At 43.3% G+C, this 12,254-nt stretch overlaps 1 protein-coding gene across 4 annotated transcripts in view; it reads left to right on the top strand.

The window, feature by feature from the left end:
* LOC109891598 (citron Rho-interacting kinase) overlaps nt 1–12,254 on the top strand; it is a 56,981-nt gene that overhangs the window by 22,844 nt on the left and 21,883 nt on the right. For 2 of the 4 annotated variants that reach the window (XM_031825396.1, XM_031825394.1), the window contains exons 17-24: nt 1,610–1,803; nt 2,092–2,227; nt 2,410–2,514; nt 2,743–2,883; nt 3,219–3,326; nt 5,374–5,572; nt 6,290–6,454; nt 6,574–6,597. In XM_031825396.1, the coding sequence (XP_031681256.1) occupies nt 1,610–1,803; nt 2,092–2,227; nt 2,410–2,514; nt 2,743–2,883; nt 3,219–3,326; nt 5,374–5,572; nt 6,290–6,454; nt 6,574–6,597 (1,072 nt within the window). The remainder of the gene's footprint in view (nt 1–1,609; nt 1,804–2,091; nt 2,228–2,409; nt 2,515–2,742; nt 2,884–3,218; nt 3,327–5,373; nt 5,573–6,289; nt 6,455–6,573; nt 6,598–12,254) is intronic. The other 2 variants (XM_031825397.1, XM_031825395.1) reach the window with 1 other exon arrangement.

Below are 12,254 nucleotides of genomic sequence, written 5' to 3'. Positions count from 1 at the left end.
TGAAAAAGAAAAAAACATAACATCCACCTTGACCAATAAAACTCAACCCTTGACAATCTCTGTTGTAGATACCACAGTCCCCCCCCAAACCTGAGGAAAACAAGATTGCCACCCCAGCACTGAAATTAGTACCATGACTGAGTATATGCTTCCCCTCCCACCACATACCCCAGTCAACCTCATTTTCCTCATCACTATGTGTCTCCTGTAGGAATACTACCTTAAGCCTTTTCTGTTTTATTACTTCTAATACCCAAGCCCTCTTATTCCTGTCCCTTCCCCCATTAATATTGAGAGAACCTACCCTTAGTACCTCCATGTAGAAAAGAGAAAAGAAAAGCAGAAGAAACCACAGAGAAACCAAAGAGAAAAGACACCCTATGAAGCATGATCATCATCATTGTTTTAATCTTCTGTTATTAACCTGACCAAATTTCCCACCACCTTTTGCTGCTGCAACAGCAGTAACAAATTTCCTCAAGCGAAATCGCTTCTTCTCACTCAATTGGTCTAACCCCACCGTCTTCTGTAACATCACAGCTGACCTCACAAACTTATCAACATCAAAATAATCTGCCAATCTGATCCAGAAAACCATTTACCTTCTCTAGATCGTAAATTGAGTCCTCATCAGCTGCTATCATATGAAAAGAGATATCCATATCCTTCTCCTGATCCTCAGCTGAGACCTCAGACAACTGACTCCCCTCTACCACATCCCTTTCAACACTCCCCACTTGCACCCCATCACTCGTAGATGGCATCTCCTCCACTATCTGGGAGCCTAGCTCCACATGAACCCCCTCCTGTACCCCATTACTCGTAGTGGGCATCTCCTCCACTCCCTGGGAGCCTAGCTCCACAAGAACCCCCTCCTTTACCCTAGCACTCGTACTGGGCACCTGCTCACCAGTCTGAGGAACTGGCTCTTCAGATACATCCTTACCTTCTACAACAATACTTTTCTGCTGCATAACATTTCCCTCTAATACAAGTTGCAACTCCGTGCCCTCAACACTGATAACTTGTTCCTCAACAACAGGTGCTTGTGGCTGCTCTACCTCTGTCGGTCCACCTCTCCCTACATCAGTGGGCCCAGGCGTTACGATGAACACCTGCGCCCCTCCCTCTGCCTTCTCCCTTTTCGGGCAAGCATGTCGCTTATGACCAACATCCCCACACTCAAAACACTGTTGACTACTCGTACTAGCATAAGCCATATACAGTCTATTGTCATACTTGATTTTAAACGATAACTCTAAAGTCTGCTCCGGTGAGTCCAAAAACATAAACACCTGTCGCCGAAATGACATAACCTGTTTCAACGCTGGGTGTTTGCAACCCAACGGGACAACCTTAATTGAACCGTTATAGAAGGTAAAGTAACTACCCAAACTGGTCCATGCATCAATGCCGGTATATAGTAATTAACGGTATGCCGCCCAGCCCTAGCTGGGCTTGAGATGTATACAGACTCAGCATAGGAAGCGACAAGTAAATCAGGTCGTTATTGCGAAAGAGATTGTGTTCTCAATGATTTACCTGGTTACATAAAGGCATACCTAGTTACATAAAAACAAAATAAAACAAGTGACTTGTGTGCCTGTAGAACATTGAGACTCTGAAGACGACATGCAGCCTGCTGGAGGAACAGGTTGTGGAGCTGGAGAGTCTGAATGATGAGCTGCTGGAGAAGGAGAGACAGTGGGAGGCCTGGAGGGGAGCCCTGGAGGACGAGAAGAATCAGGCCGAGAGGAGGACCCGAGACATGCAGCGCCTGATTGACAACGAGAAGCAGAACAGGCAGATACACACACGCACGCCGGGTATCATACACACACGTAACATGAGCAGGCATTATACGCACAAGCGTTAATATGTACACAAATTCACATGTGTCATACACACCCATACCATCATACATACAGACACCCATACATAGTACATACACACGTGCTCATGTCATATTGACATTCGCAAAGGCCAGCACACAAAACACACACTGCCATCTCACAGACTAATCATACAAACATAGCTTTCTACCAACACACAGCTGTGCACACACGGTGAATTTTATGTTTGTGTGCTCAGGCTGCGTGCAGACCAGCGCAGTACCGAGTCTCGCCAGGCAGTGGAGCTAGCGGTCAGGGAGCACAAGGCAGAGATCGTGTCTCTGCAGCAAGCTCTGAAAGAACAGAGACTGAAGGCTGAGAGTCTCTCTGATACGGTGAGTCTTGTGTAGAGCATGACACTAGCAACGGCAGGTTTGTTGGTTTGATTCCTGTTGGGGTCAAATATACAAAAATAAATATGCAATGTAAGGCACTTGGATAAAAATGTCTGCTAAATGGCATGTTATATTATTATGATTAATTTACACACATTTTGAATCTGAATGTTTATTGTCAGCTGAATGACCTGGAGAAGAAGCACGCCATGCTGGAGATGAACGCCCGCACCCTGCAGCAGAAACTGGAGACAGAGAGGGAGCTGAAGCAGAGGCTAATGGATGAGGTAGAAAGTACCCCACAATGCTCATCTAGGATAAGTTTAGCCTTTTAAATCATAATGAATAAGGTGACATGGACATACGGGGGCTGATGATCCTAGATCACTTGTACTCTGAAACATTTTGTGAAGACGAGCCCCATTGAGATAGGACTGTAAAATAAAGAGTTAACAAAATAGCTTTTAGCTTGTCTTGGAATGATGTGTGTTTGTGTGGTGATCTGCCCACCACAGCAAGGCAAGCTGCAGCAGCAGATGGACCTACAGAAGAGCCACATCTTCCGTCTGACCCAGGGCCTGCAGGATGCTCTGGACCAGACTGACCTGCTGAAGACTGAGAGAACTGACCTGGAGTACCAGCTGGAGAACATTCAGGTGACATTACGCTCACTTCCACATAGACTGTTATTACACTGCGAAGCTGAGCTGTACTGGCCTGGTCTGGGAGGTATTCATTAGGCACCGAACGTACTGAAACAGGGAAGGACTACGTGGTCTTATCCAATAAGAAACGCTCATTTTCGTTTTCTGTGGCAAAACACTTTGAAAAGTTTTCTGTTGTGTTCCCAAATGAATATGACCCAGATTACGCACACATCCGCCATAGTTGCTGGAACGCAGCTGCTACAGCTAGTTCAGTTTGAGATGTTAGCTGGTACTCTTATATTGAGGCTGATTCTGAGATGTTGCTCCTCTCCCACCACACACAGGCTGTCTATTCTCATGAGAAAGTCAAGATGGAGGGCACCATTTCTCAGCAGACCAAACTGATTGACTTTCTACAGGCCAAAATGGACCTGCCCACCAAGAAAAAGAAGGTGAAAGAACTTAGTGCTGGAAATGTGGTAAATGGCAGAGTCTGTATAGAAGCAGATATTTATTTTTCTTCGAGAGGTCACTCACTACACACAGCTTTTTCATTTATCGTGGTCCTGTGTAGCTCAGTTGGTAGATCATCAAATCAAATCCAATTTTATTTGTCATATACACATGGTTAGCAGATGTTAATGCGAGTGTAGTGAAATGCTTGTGCTTCTAGTTCCGACAATGCAGTAATAACCAACGAGTAATCTAGCTAACAATTCCAAAACTACTACCTTATACACACAAGTGTAAAGGGATAAGAATATGTACATAAAGATATATGAATGAGTGATGGTACAGAGCAGCATAGGCAAGATGCAGTAGATGGTATCGAGTACGGTATATACATATGAGATGAGTATGTAAACAAAGTGGCATAGTTTAAAGTGGCTAGTGATACATGTATTACATAAAGATGCAGTAGATGATATAGAGTACAGTATATACGTATACATATGAGATAAATGATGTAGGGTATGTAAACATTATATTAAGTAGCATTGTTTAAAATGGCTAGTGATATATTTTACATCATTTCCCATCAATTCCCATTATTAAAGTGGCTGGGGTTGAGTCAGTGTGTTGGCAGCAGCCACTCAATGTTAGTGGTGGCTGTTTAACAGTCTGATGGCCTTGAGATAGAAGCTGTTTTTCAGTCTCTCGGTCCCAGCTTTGATGCACCTGTACTGACCTCGCCTTCTGGATGATAGCGAGGTGAACAGGCAGTGGCTCGGGTGGTTGTTGTCCTTGATGATCTTTATGGCCTTCCTGTGACATCGGGTGGTGTAGGTGTCCTGGAGGGCAGGTAGTTTGCCCCCGGTGATGCGTTGTGCAGACCTCACTACCCTCTGGAGAGCCTTACGGTTGTAGGCGGAGCAGTTGCCGTACCAGGCGGTGATACAGCCCGACAGGATGCTCTCGATTGTGCATCTGTAGAAGTTTGTGAGTGCTTTTGGGGACAAGCCAAATTTCTTCAGCCTCCTGAGGTTGAAGAGGCGCTGCTGCGCCTTCTTCACGATGCTGTCTGTGTGGGTGGACCAATTCAGTTTGTCTGTGATGTGTACGCCGAGGAACTTAAAACTTACTACCCTCTCCACTACTGTTCCATCGATGTGGATAGGGGGGTGTTCCCTCTGCTGTTTCCTGAAGTCCACAATCATCTCCTTAGTTTTGTTGACGTTGACTGTGAGGTTATTTTCCTGACACCACACTCCGAGGGCCCTCACCTCCTCCCTGTAAGCCGTCTCGTCGTTGTTGGTAATCAAGCCTACCACTGTTGTGTCGTCCGCAAACTTGATGATTGAGTTGGAGGCGTGCGTGAACAGGGAGTACAAGAGAGGGCTCAGAACGCAACCTTGTGGGGCCCCAGTGTTGAGGATCAGCGGGGTGGAGATGTTGTTACCTACCCTCACCACCTGGGGGTGGCCCGTCAGGAAGTCCAGTACCCAGTTGCACTGGGTCTCGAGCTTGATGACGAGTTTGGAGGGTACTATGGTGTTAAGTGCTGAGCTGTAGTCGATGAACAGCATTCTCACATAGGTATTCCTCTTGTCCAGATGGGTTAGGGCAGTGTGCAGTGTGGTTGAGATTGCATCGTCTGTGGACCTATTTGGGCGGTAAGCAAATTGGAGTGGGTCTAGGGTGGAGGTGATATGGTCCTTGACTAGTCTCTCAAAGCACTTCATGATGACGGAAGTGAGTGCTACGGGGCGGTAGTCGTTTAACTCAGTTACCTTAGCTGGCCTGGTACTTGGCACTTGCAATTCCAGGGTTGTGTGTTCGATTCCCATGGGGGACCAGTAGGAACAAATCTTAACATGTATGCACTCACTACTGTAGGTCACTCTGGATAAGAGCAACTGCTAAATGACTCAACTGTAAAAAATAAAAAGTAAGTTATGTCAATGAGAATGAAAACAGAGACAATACATTGTAATGTTACTATGTGTGAGAGTGAGCTTATTTCTGAAGCTCTGTCGAACCCTCTCTTTCTCCTGCCAGGGTATCTTTGGGCGTCGTCGTGAGGAGCTGGGGCCCAATGGGAACGGAGCTGGGGGATCTGGGGCCCAGGCTCAGCCGGCGCTGCCCATGCAGTACAGTGACATGAAGCTGGCCCTGGAGAAGGAGAGGACACGCTGCTCAGACCTGGAGGAGGCTCTGCAGAAGATGAGGATAGAGCTAAGATCACTAAGAGAAGAGGGTAAGAGTGGTGTCGCCAACAACCTATTGCAGGATCTTTGCAGGATCTAGACCCATATTCATAAAGCCTCTCAGAGCAGGAGTGCTAATCTAGGATCAGATTCCCCCCTGTCCATGCTATATTATTCATTATGATCTAAAAGGCAAAACTGATCCTAGAGTAGCACTCTTACTGTGAGTTGTTTGTGAATATATGCCCTGATGGTTGTCATAGTGTTTGGTTCAAATCCTGTATCCTGTCCTTTCGTTGAACTTCTCACTGATCTAACATAATATTGGGGAGAGCAGTCCAGTGGAAAGATGTCTTAATTCAGGGAAGTGAGAATACGTTTTTGAAGTATTTGAACATGGTCATTGTATATTGATGATGGGGACATGAAGCAACATTTCTGGTGTGTCGAAGTGTACCAGATATGTACCCAAAGGCTAACGTTTCCCCTGCCTTCCTCCCTGGGGGTGGCGGGTAGCCTGGCGGGTAGGAGTGTTGGGCCCGTAACCGAAAGGTTGCTGGATCGAATCCCTGGACTGACATGGTAAACATTTGCCGTTCTGCCCCTGAGCAAGGCAGTTAACCCAATGTTCCCCGGGCGCCGTGGATGACGATTAAGGCAGCCCTCCGCACTTCTCTGATTCAGAGGGGTTGGGTTAAATGCAGAATACCCATTTCCTTTGAACACATTGTTGTACAACTGATTAGGTATTACCCTTTCCCCCCCAGCGGCCCATTTCAAAGCCTCAGAGCATGCTCCGGCCACGCCTGCCTCTGCGCGCCAGCAGATACTCATGTCAGCCATCGTCAAGTCCCCTGAGCTCCAGCCCAACCCCAGCATTCTACTGGCACCATCCAGCTCTGCCCGCTGCAAGGAGAGCTCCACGCCCGAGGGTAAGTCCTACAGCCCCTGCTCTCTCTCTCGCTCTAATTTTCTTGCTCTCCTTGCTATCTTTTGCTGTCCCCTAGCCACTTTTAGAACTCTTTTTTTCTCCCTCTTATTCTGCTCACAGAGAAGCGAAGAGTAACTTTTGAAAGTAAGTGTATTCCCAGTTTGAAAATGTTATTTGAAGAGGTCACCATCTTCCACCTCATTGTGCTTGTGTTCATCTCCTCGCTGCAACTGGTTCATGGGGCACATTTACAACGGTAGCCTGCATCTGAGGTGCATGTGATGCAGTGTTTCCATTAGCCGGTAAATGCTGTCTTTTAGCCCCCATTTTTTTTTTAAGCAAATATATAAGATTGTTGCCAGCCAAATTGTCCTAAAAAAAATCCATTGCAAATGAATGCTTTTTATTAATTGATGGAAATACCAGTAGATGGGCTCCAACTTCAAAGGCAAATATGCTTCATAGGCCAATAAATCATCAAGCTGCTTGGAAATGAGTGTCTGGTGTGTGTTTCTATTTTTACTCACACAGAAGACACAAGGTCCTCATAAGGGACTTCAGCTAAATGTACTGGGAAACATTTACGAAGATTGTGTTGATTATCCATGTTTCTAGTGTGAGGGGATTCTTTCTCCAAAACAGAGTAAAGACTGCCTCAAGATCACACCTTCTTGAGGACAAAGTAACGAGGCTGATGCGCATCGCTGGGTGCTCCAAGGAGTTGGACAGTTTTGACTTCCCAACAGCAGCGGCTCACTTTGAGCAGGCCATCGTCTGCCGCAAACGCAAGTAAATTAGAGGCAAATTCTTGTATTCGTCAGGCCCGATCCTAGAAGTTCTACTGCCACCCTAAGCAAGAACAACATATGCTGCCTCTGTGTCACGTAGTATATTAGGTTTTGGGCCAGCAATGCATGTTAATAGTATGAAGATTGGAATGGATTGATAGACTAGAGTAATGATGTGTATCATGCGCAATTGGTGCACTTCAGTTGAGCTTATTCAGTAACATTTGGAAACAATACATCGTTGCCGACTATTCACATCGGAGAGTTGAAGTCACCAGGCACAGAGTTGTTATCAATAAGCCACGTATATTACACAAGTCACGACCCCGTGATAATTCAAATGACAATAAGCATAACATTAACATCATCCATAAGAACTGTAAGAGGGAGATATTTTCTGATCTTGAAAAAGGCATGGTGGGGGCCTCGTTTCACAGGAGCATTGTAAAATAAGCTTTCTCTCAATGAACCAGCCTTAACGAATTTTGTTTATTTACATATCGAATTTGATTGTTGAACATCAGTTTGATAATATCTCTTTCCACTGCTGTGGTGCTGAACTGCAGCGGAAGTGTGACTGGCCGACTCGGTCATGGCTAGAAGGGTCCTGCCTTTGTTAAACAAACATCAAAAGTAATTTTTTTGTGTGTACATTTTAGCTAACTCTAACCACAACCCTTTACCTAACCTTAACCTAATTATCATAGTCTGCTACATTAATTCTCCTGACCTGCTGCGTAAATTCTCATAACCTGCTACAAAAAGTCAAATATGACATGAATGCTGGATCCCTACTCGCCATGACCTGCTGGTCCAGGTGTTTGTAGACAACCATATTGTGTTATTTATTAGGCCTAAATCAAATGTTCATGACTAATCTAAATTAAATTAAAGAGGCCTAGATTGTATTTGAAAAAAGCTGTTTATTTATTAATGACAATTTCATACAAATAGCCTATAGGGTTGTTCGCAAATTATGTTAAATAAATAGAATTATTTGAAGTTGGGTTTTATTATTTATTTATTAATAAAATTTTATATACACAACCGTTCAAAAGTTTGGGGTCACTTAGAAATGTCCTTGTTTCTGAAAGAAAAGCACATTTTTATCCATTAAAATAACATCAAATTGATCAGAAATACAGTGTAAACATTGTTAATGTTGTAAATGACTATTGTAGCTGGAAACGGCAGATTAAAAAAAAAAATGGAATATCTACATAGGCGTACAGAGGCCCATTATCAGCAACCATCAGTCCTGTGTTCCAATGGCATGTTGTGTTAGCTAATCCAAGTTTATCATTTTAAGACTAATTGATCATTATAAAACCCTTTTTCAATTATGTTAGCACAGCTGAAAACTGTTGTCCTGGCATTCTTAAGACTAGTTGAGTATCTGGAGCATCAGCATTTGTGGGTTCGATTACAGGCTCAAAATGGCCAGAAACAAAGACCTTTCTTCTGAAACTCATCAGTCTATTCTTGTTCTGAGAAATGTAGGCTATTCCATATGAGAAATTGCCAAGAAACTGAAGATCTTGTACAATGCTGTGTACTACTCCCATGACAGCACAAACTGGCTCTAACCAGAATAGAAAGAGGAGTGGGGGGCCCCGGTGCACAACTGAGCAAGAGGACAAGTAGATTATAGTGTCTAGTTTGAGAAACAAACACCTCACATGTCCTCAACTGGCAGCTTCATTAAATAGTACCTGCAAAGCACCAGTCTCAACATCAACAGTGAAGAGGCAACTACGCGATGCTGGCCTTCTAGGCAGTTTATTGCTTTTTTTAATCAGGACAACAGTTTTCAGCTGTGCTAACATAATTGCAAAAGGGTTTTCTAATGATCAATTAGCCTTGATAAACTTGGATTAGCTAACACAACGTACCATTGGAACACATGAGTGATTGTTGCTGATAGTACACCTATGTAAATATTCCATAAAAAATCAGCTGTTTCCAGCTACAATAGTCATTTACAACATTAACAATGTCTATACTGAATTTCTGATCAATTTGGTGTTATTTAAATGGACCAAAAAATTGCTTTTCTTTCAAAAACAATGACATTTCTAAGTAACAGCAAACTTTTGAATGGTAGTGTATATTTTTATTTATTTATTATTGATCTATAACAGGGATGAAGATGCTATTGGCAATGTTTTGCTTTTCAATAAAACTTGTCATGTTGGTATAAGAACATTGTTCTATTTTATTTTATAAAAACTTTACAGGCTAATTTATATTCTGGTAAAAATGAATTTCAAGAATCTAAATGTGATTTTGAGCACCTTGGGTGTACGCCCTAATGCGTTAAGCACCCGATGCATATATGAATGTCTGGTATATGAATGTCCTGTGTATTGAAATCTTTCCAGTCACATTGTCCGGTGCCAAAGTTTCCTAAAAGAAACCATGATGTGATGCTGTCAGGGTTATTGGCTGAAGGAACAAATGTTTAGAGTATCAGTGGGCAAAAAATAGAGAATGATTCAGAATCCACTGAGGAAATGCTCCATCAGTTGGTCAACAAGATGTGGGTGGGTCTTGGCAAATGTAACTGCCACTGAGTTATATTTTATTCTTTGTCAAATACCCTCAAACGCAAAGAAGAGGGTGAGGCTCAGGACTTCTGGTTTACAGTTCGCTGCACTTGTTGATAACGAAATCTGAAAATACTCTGGATACAGTAACATAAGAATATTAATGGAAAATGTGGGGTAGGTGCAATATAAGACAAAAAAATGACAAGTGTTTGAGTGAGAGGACTAACTGGTGTCTCCAAGTGGCCCCACACATCTCCAAAGTGTGCACAGTTCCTAAGTAATTTCAATGCACTTTCAGAACAGTCTTCAACTATAAGGGTATTCAGAGAAAATATATTTTGTGCACATATAAAGTAGTCGTGTGCATTCAGGTGCATGTTGTGCTGCAAATTCTCTTCACAATAGACAAACAGACTCATTATGTTCAGAACAACCCAGGGTATGACACCATGTCATCGTGTAACTGTACATCAAACATAGTGATCATAAACGTTGACACTGTATATGACATGAGCTTTATGATCTGGAAATGTGAAGTGCACATTTGGACTCGCGTTTTTTTGGCTTGCTTGTATGACATCAAAGTGGTATTTATTATAATCCTCAACATCTCATCTTGGAAATCATTTACAGCAATTCCCTCACTCAGACAACAAAAAATGTGCAAAAGTTGCCCATTTAACGGGAGGGATGATGGGGGCAACTTCTTGTCGTGTGCGGTGCTCAAGTTCAGAAAGGCTGTCAGTCAAAACCCATACAGGGCTGTGAGGCGCTGAGCTCTGACGTCATTTATAGCATGTTAGCATACAGCCACTGCGTTCCAATTTAGGTCTTTATCACTGCCCAACTCTGCCATTCTCAACCCGTAAACAGGTATGAGTGTAAAGGGTTAACCAGCCTTTCTTTTTGCAAAACTAGATCTGAAACCATTACCCATCTTTTGTAAATACATACTGTAACAGTCTTCATACTGTAACGGTCTTCCTCCTCTGACGAGGAGGAGTAGTAGAGATCGGACCAATGTACAGCGTGGTCAGTGTCCATTTTAGTTTATTAAACTGAACACTAAAGAATACAAAATAACAAAGTGAATGATACAAACGAAAACCGAAACAGTCCTGAAATGTGAAACAAACATTACAACAGGAAACAATCACCCACAACTCAAAGGTGAAACCAGGCTACCTAAGTATGGTTCTCAATCAGGAACAACGATTGACAGCTGCCTCTGATTGAGAACCATACCAGGCCAAACACAGAAATCCCAAATTATAGAAAAAATAACATAGACAACCCACCCAACTCACGCCCTGACCATACTAAAACAAAGACATAACAAAATAACTAAGGTCAGAACGTGACACATACACTCATTGCCATCTGCATGATCCAACTCATAGTCATGGTTATGTCACTAGAACAGAGAACATGCAAGTGCAGAGAATGTTTGGGGTATACTATGCCCTGTATACTTGCTTAATCTTGTTGTCAAAAAACTGCTGCTTATGTCAGGAACATTTAAGTGACAAGAACAATTTGCAAGGTATAAAGTGCATTCGGAAAGTATTCAGACCCCTTGACTTTTTCCACATTTTGTTAAGTTACAGACTTATTCTAAAATAGATTAGGAAAACATTTCATTAATCTACACACAATCAAATAAAAATGTATTTGTCACGTGCGCTGAATACAACCTTACAGTGAAATGCTTACTTACAGGCTCTAACCAATAGTGCAAAAAAGGTATTAGGTGAACAATAGGTAGGTAAAGAAATAAAACAACAGTAAAAAAACAGGCTATATACAGTAGCGAGGCTGTAAAAGTAGCGAGGCTACATACAGACACCGGTTAGTCAGACTGATTGAGGTAGTATGTACATGTAGATATGGTTAAAGTGACAATGCATATATGATGAACAGAGAGTAGCAGTAGCGTAAAAGAGGGGTTGGCGGGTGGTGGGTGGGACACAATGCAGATGGCCCGGTTAGCCACTGTGCAGGAGCACTGGTTGGTCAGCCTAATTGAGGTAGTATGTACATGAATGTATAGTTAAAGTGACTATGCATATATGATAAACAGAGAGTAGCAGCAGTGTAAAAAGGGGGTTTGGGGGGCCACACAATGCAAATAGTCCAGGTAGCCATTTGATTACCTGTTCAGGAGTCTTATGGCTTGGGGGTAAAATCTGTTGAGAAGCCTTTTTGTCCTAGACTTGGCACTCCGGCACTGCTTGCCATGCGGTAGTAGAGAGAACAGTCTATGACTGGGGTAGCTGGGGTCTTTGACAATTTTTAGGGCCTTCCTCTGACACCGCCTGGTGTAGAGGTCCTGGATGGCAGGCAGCTTAGCCCCAGTGATATACTGGGCCGTACGCACTACCCTCTGTATTGCCTTACGGTCAGAGGCCAAGCAGTTGCCATACCAGGCAGTGATGCAACCAGTGCTCTCGAGGTTGCAGCTGTA

Source organism: Oncorhynchus kisutch, linkage group LG5, assembly GCF_002021735.2.
Source record: "Oncorhynchus kisutch isolate 150728-3 linkage group LG5, Okis_V2, whole genome shotgun sequence".
Taxonomy (NCBI): domain Eukaryota; kingdom Metazoa; phylum Chordata; class Actinopteri; order Salmoniformes; family Salmonidae; genus Oncorhynchus; species Oncorhynchus kisutch.
This window is presented reverse-complemented; position numbering and strand designations above follow the sequence as displayed.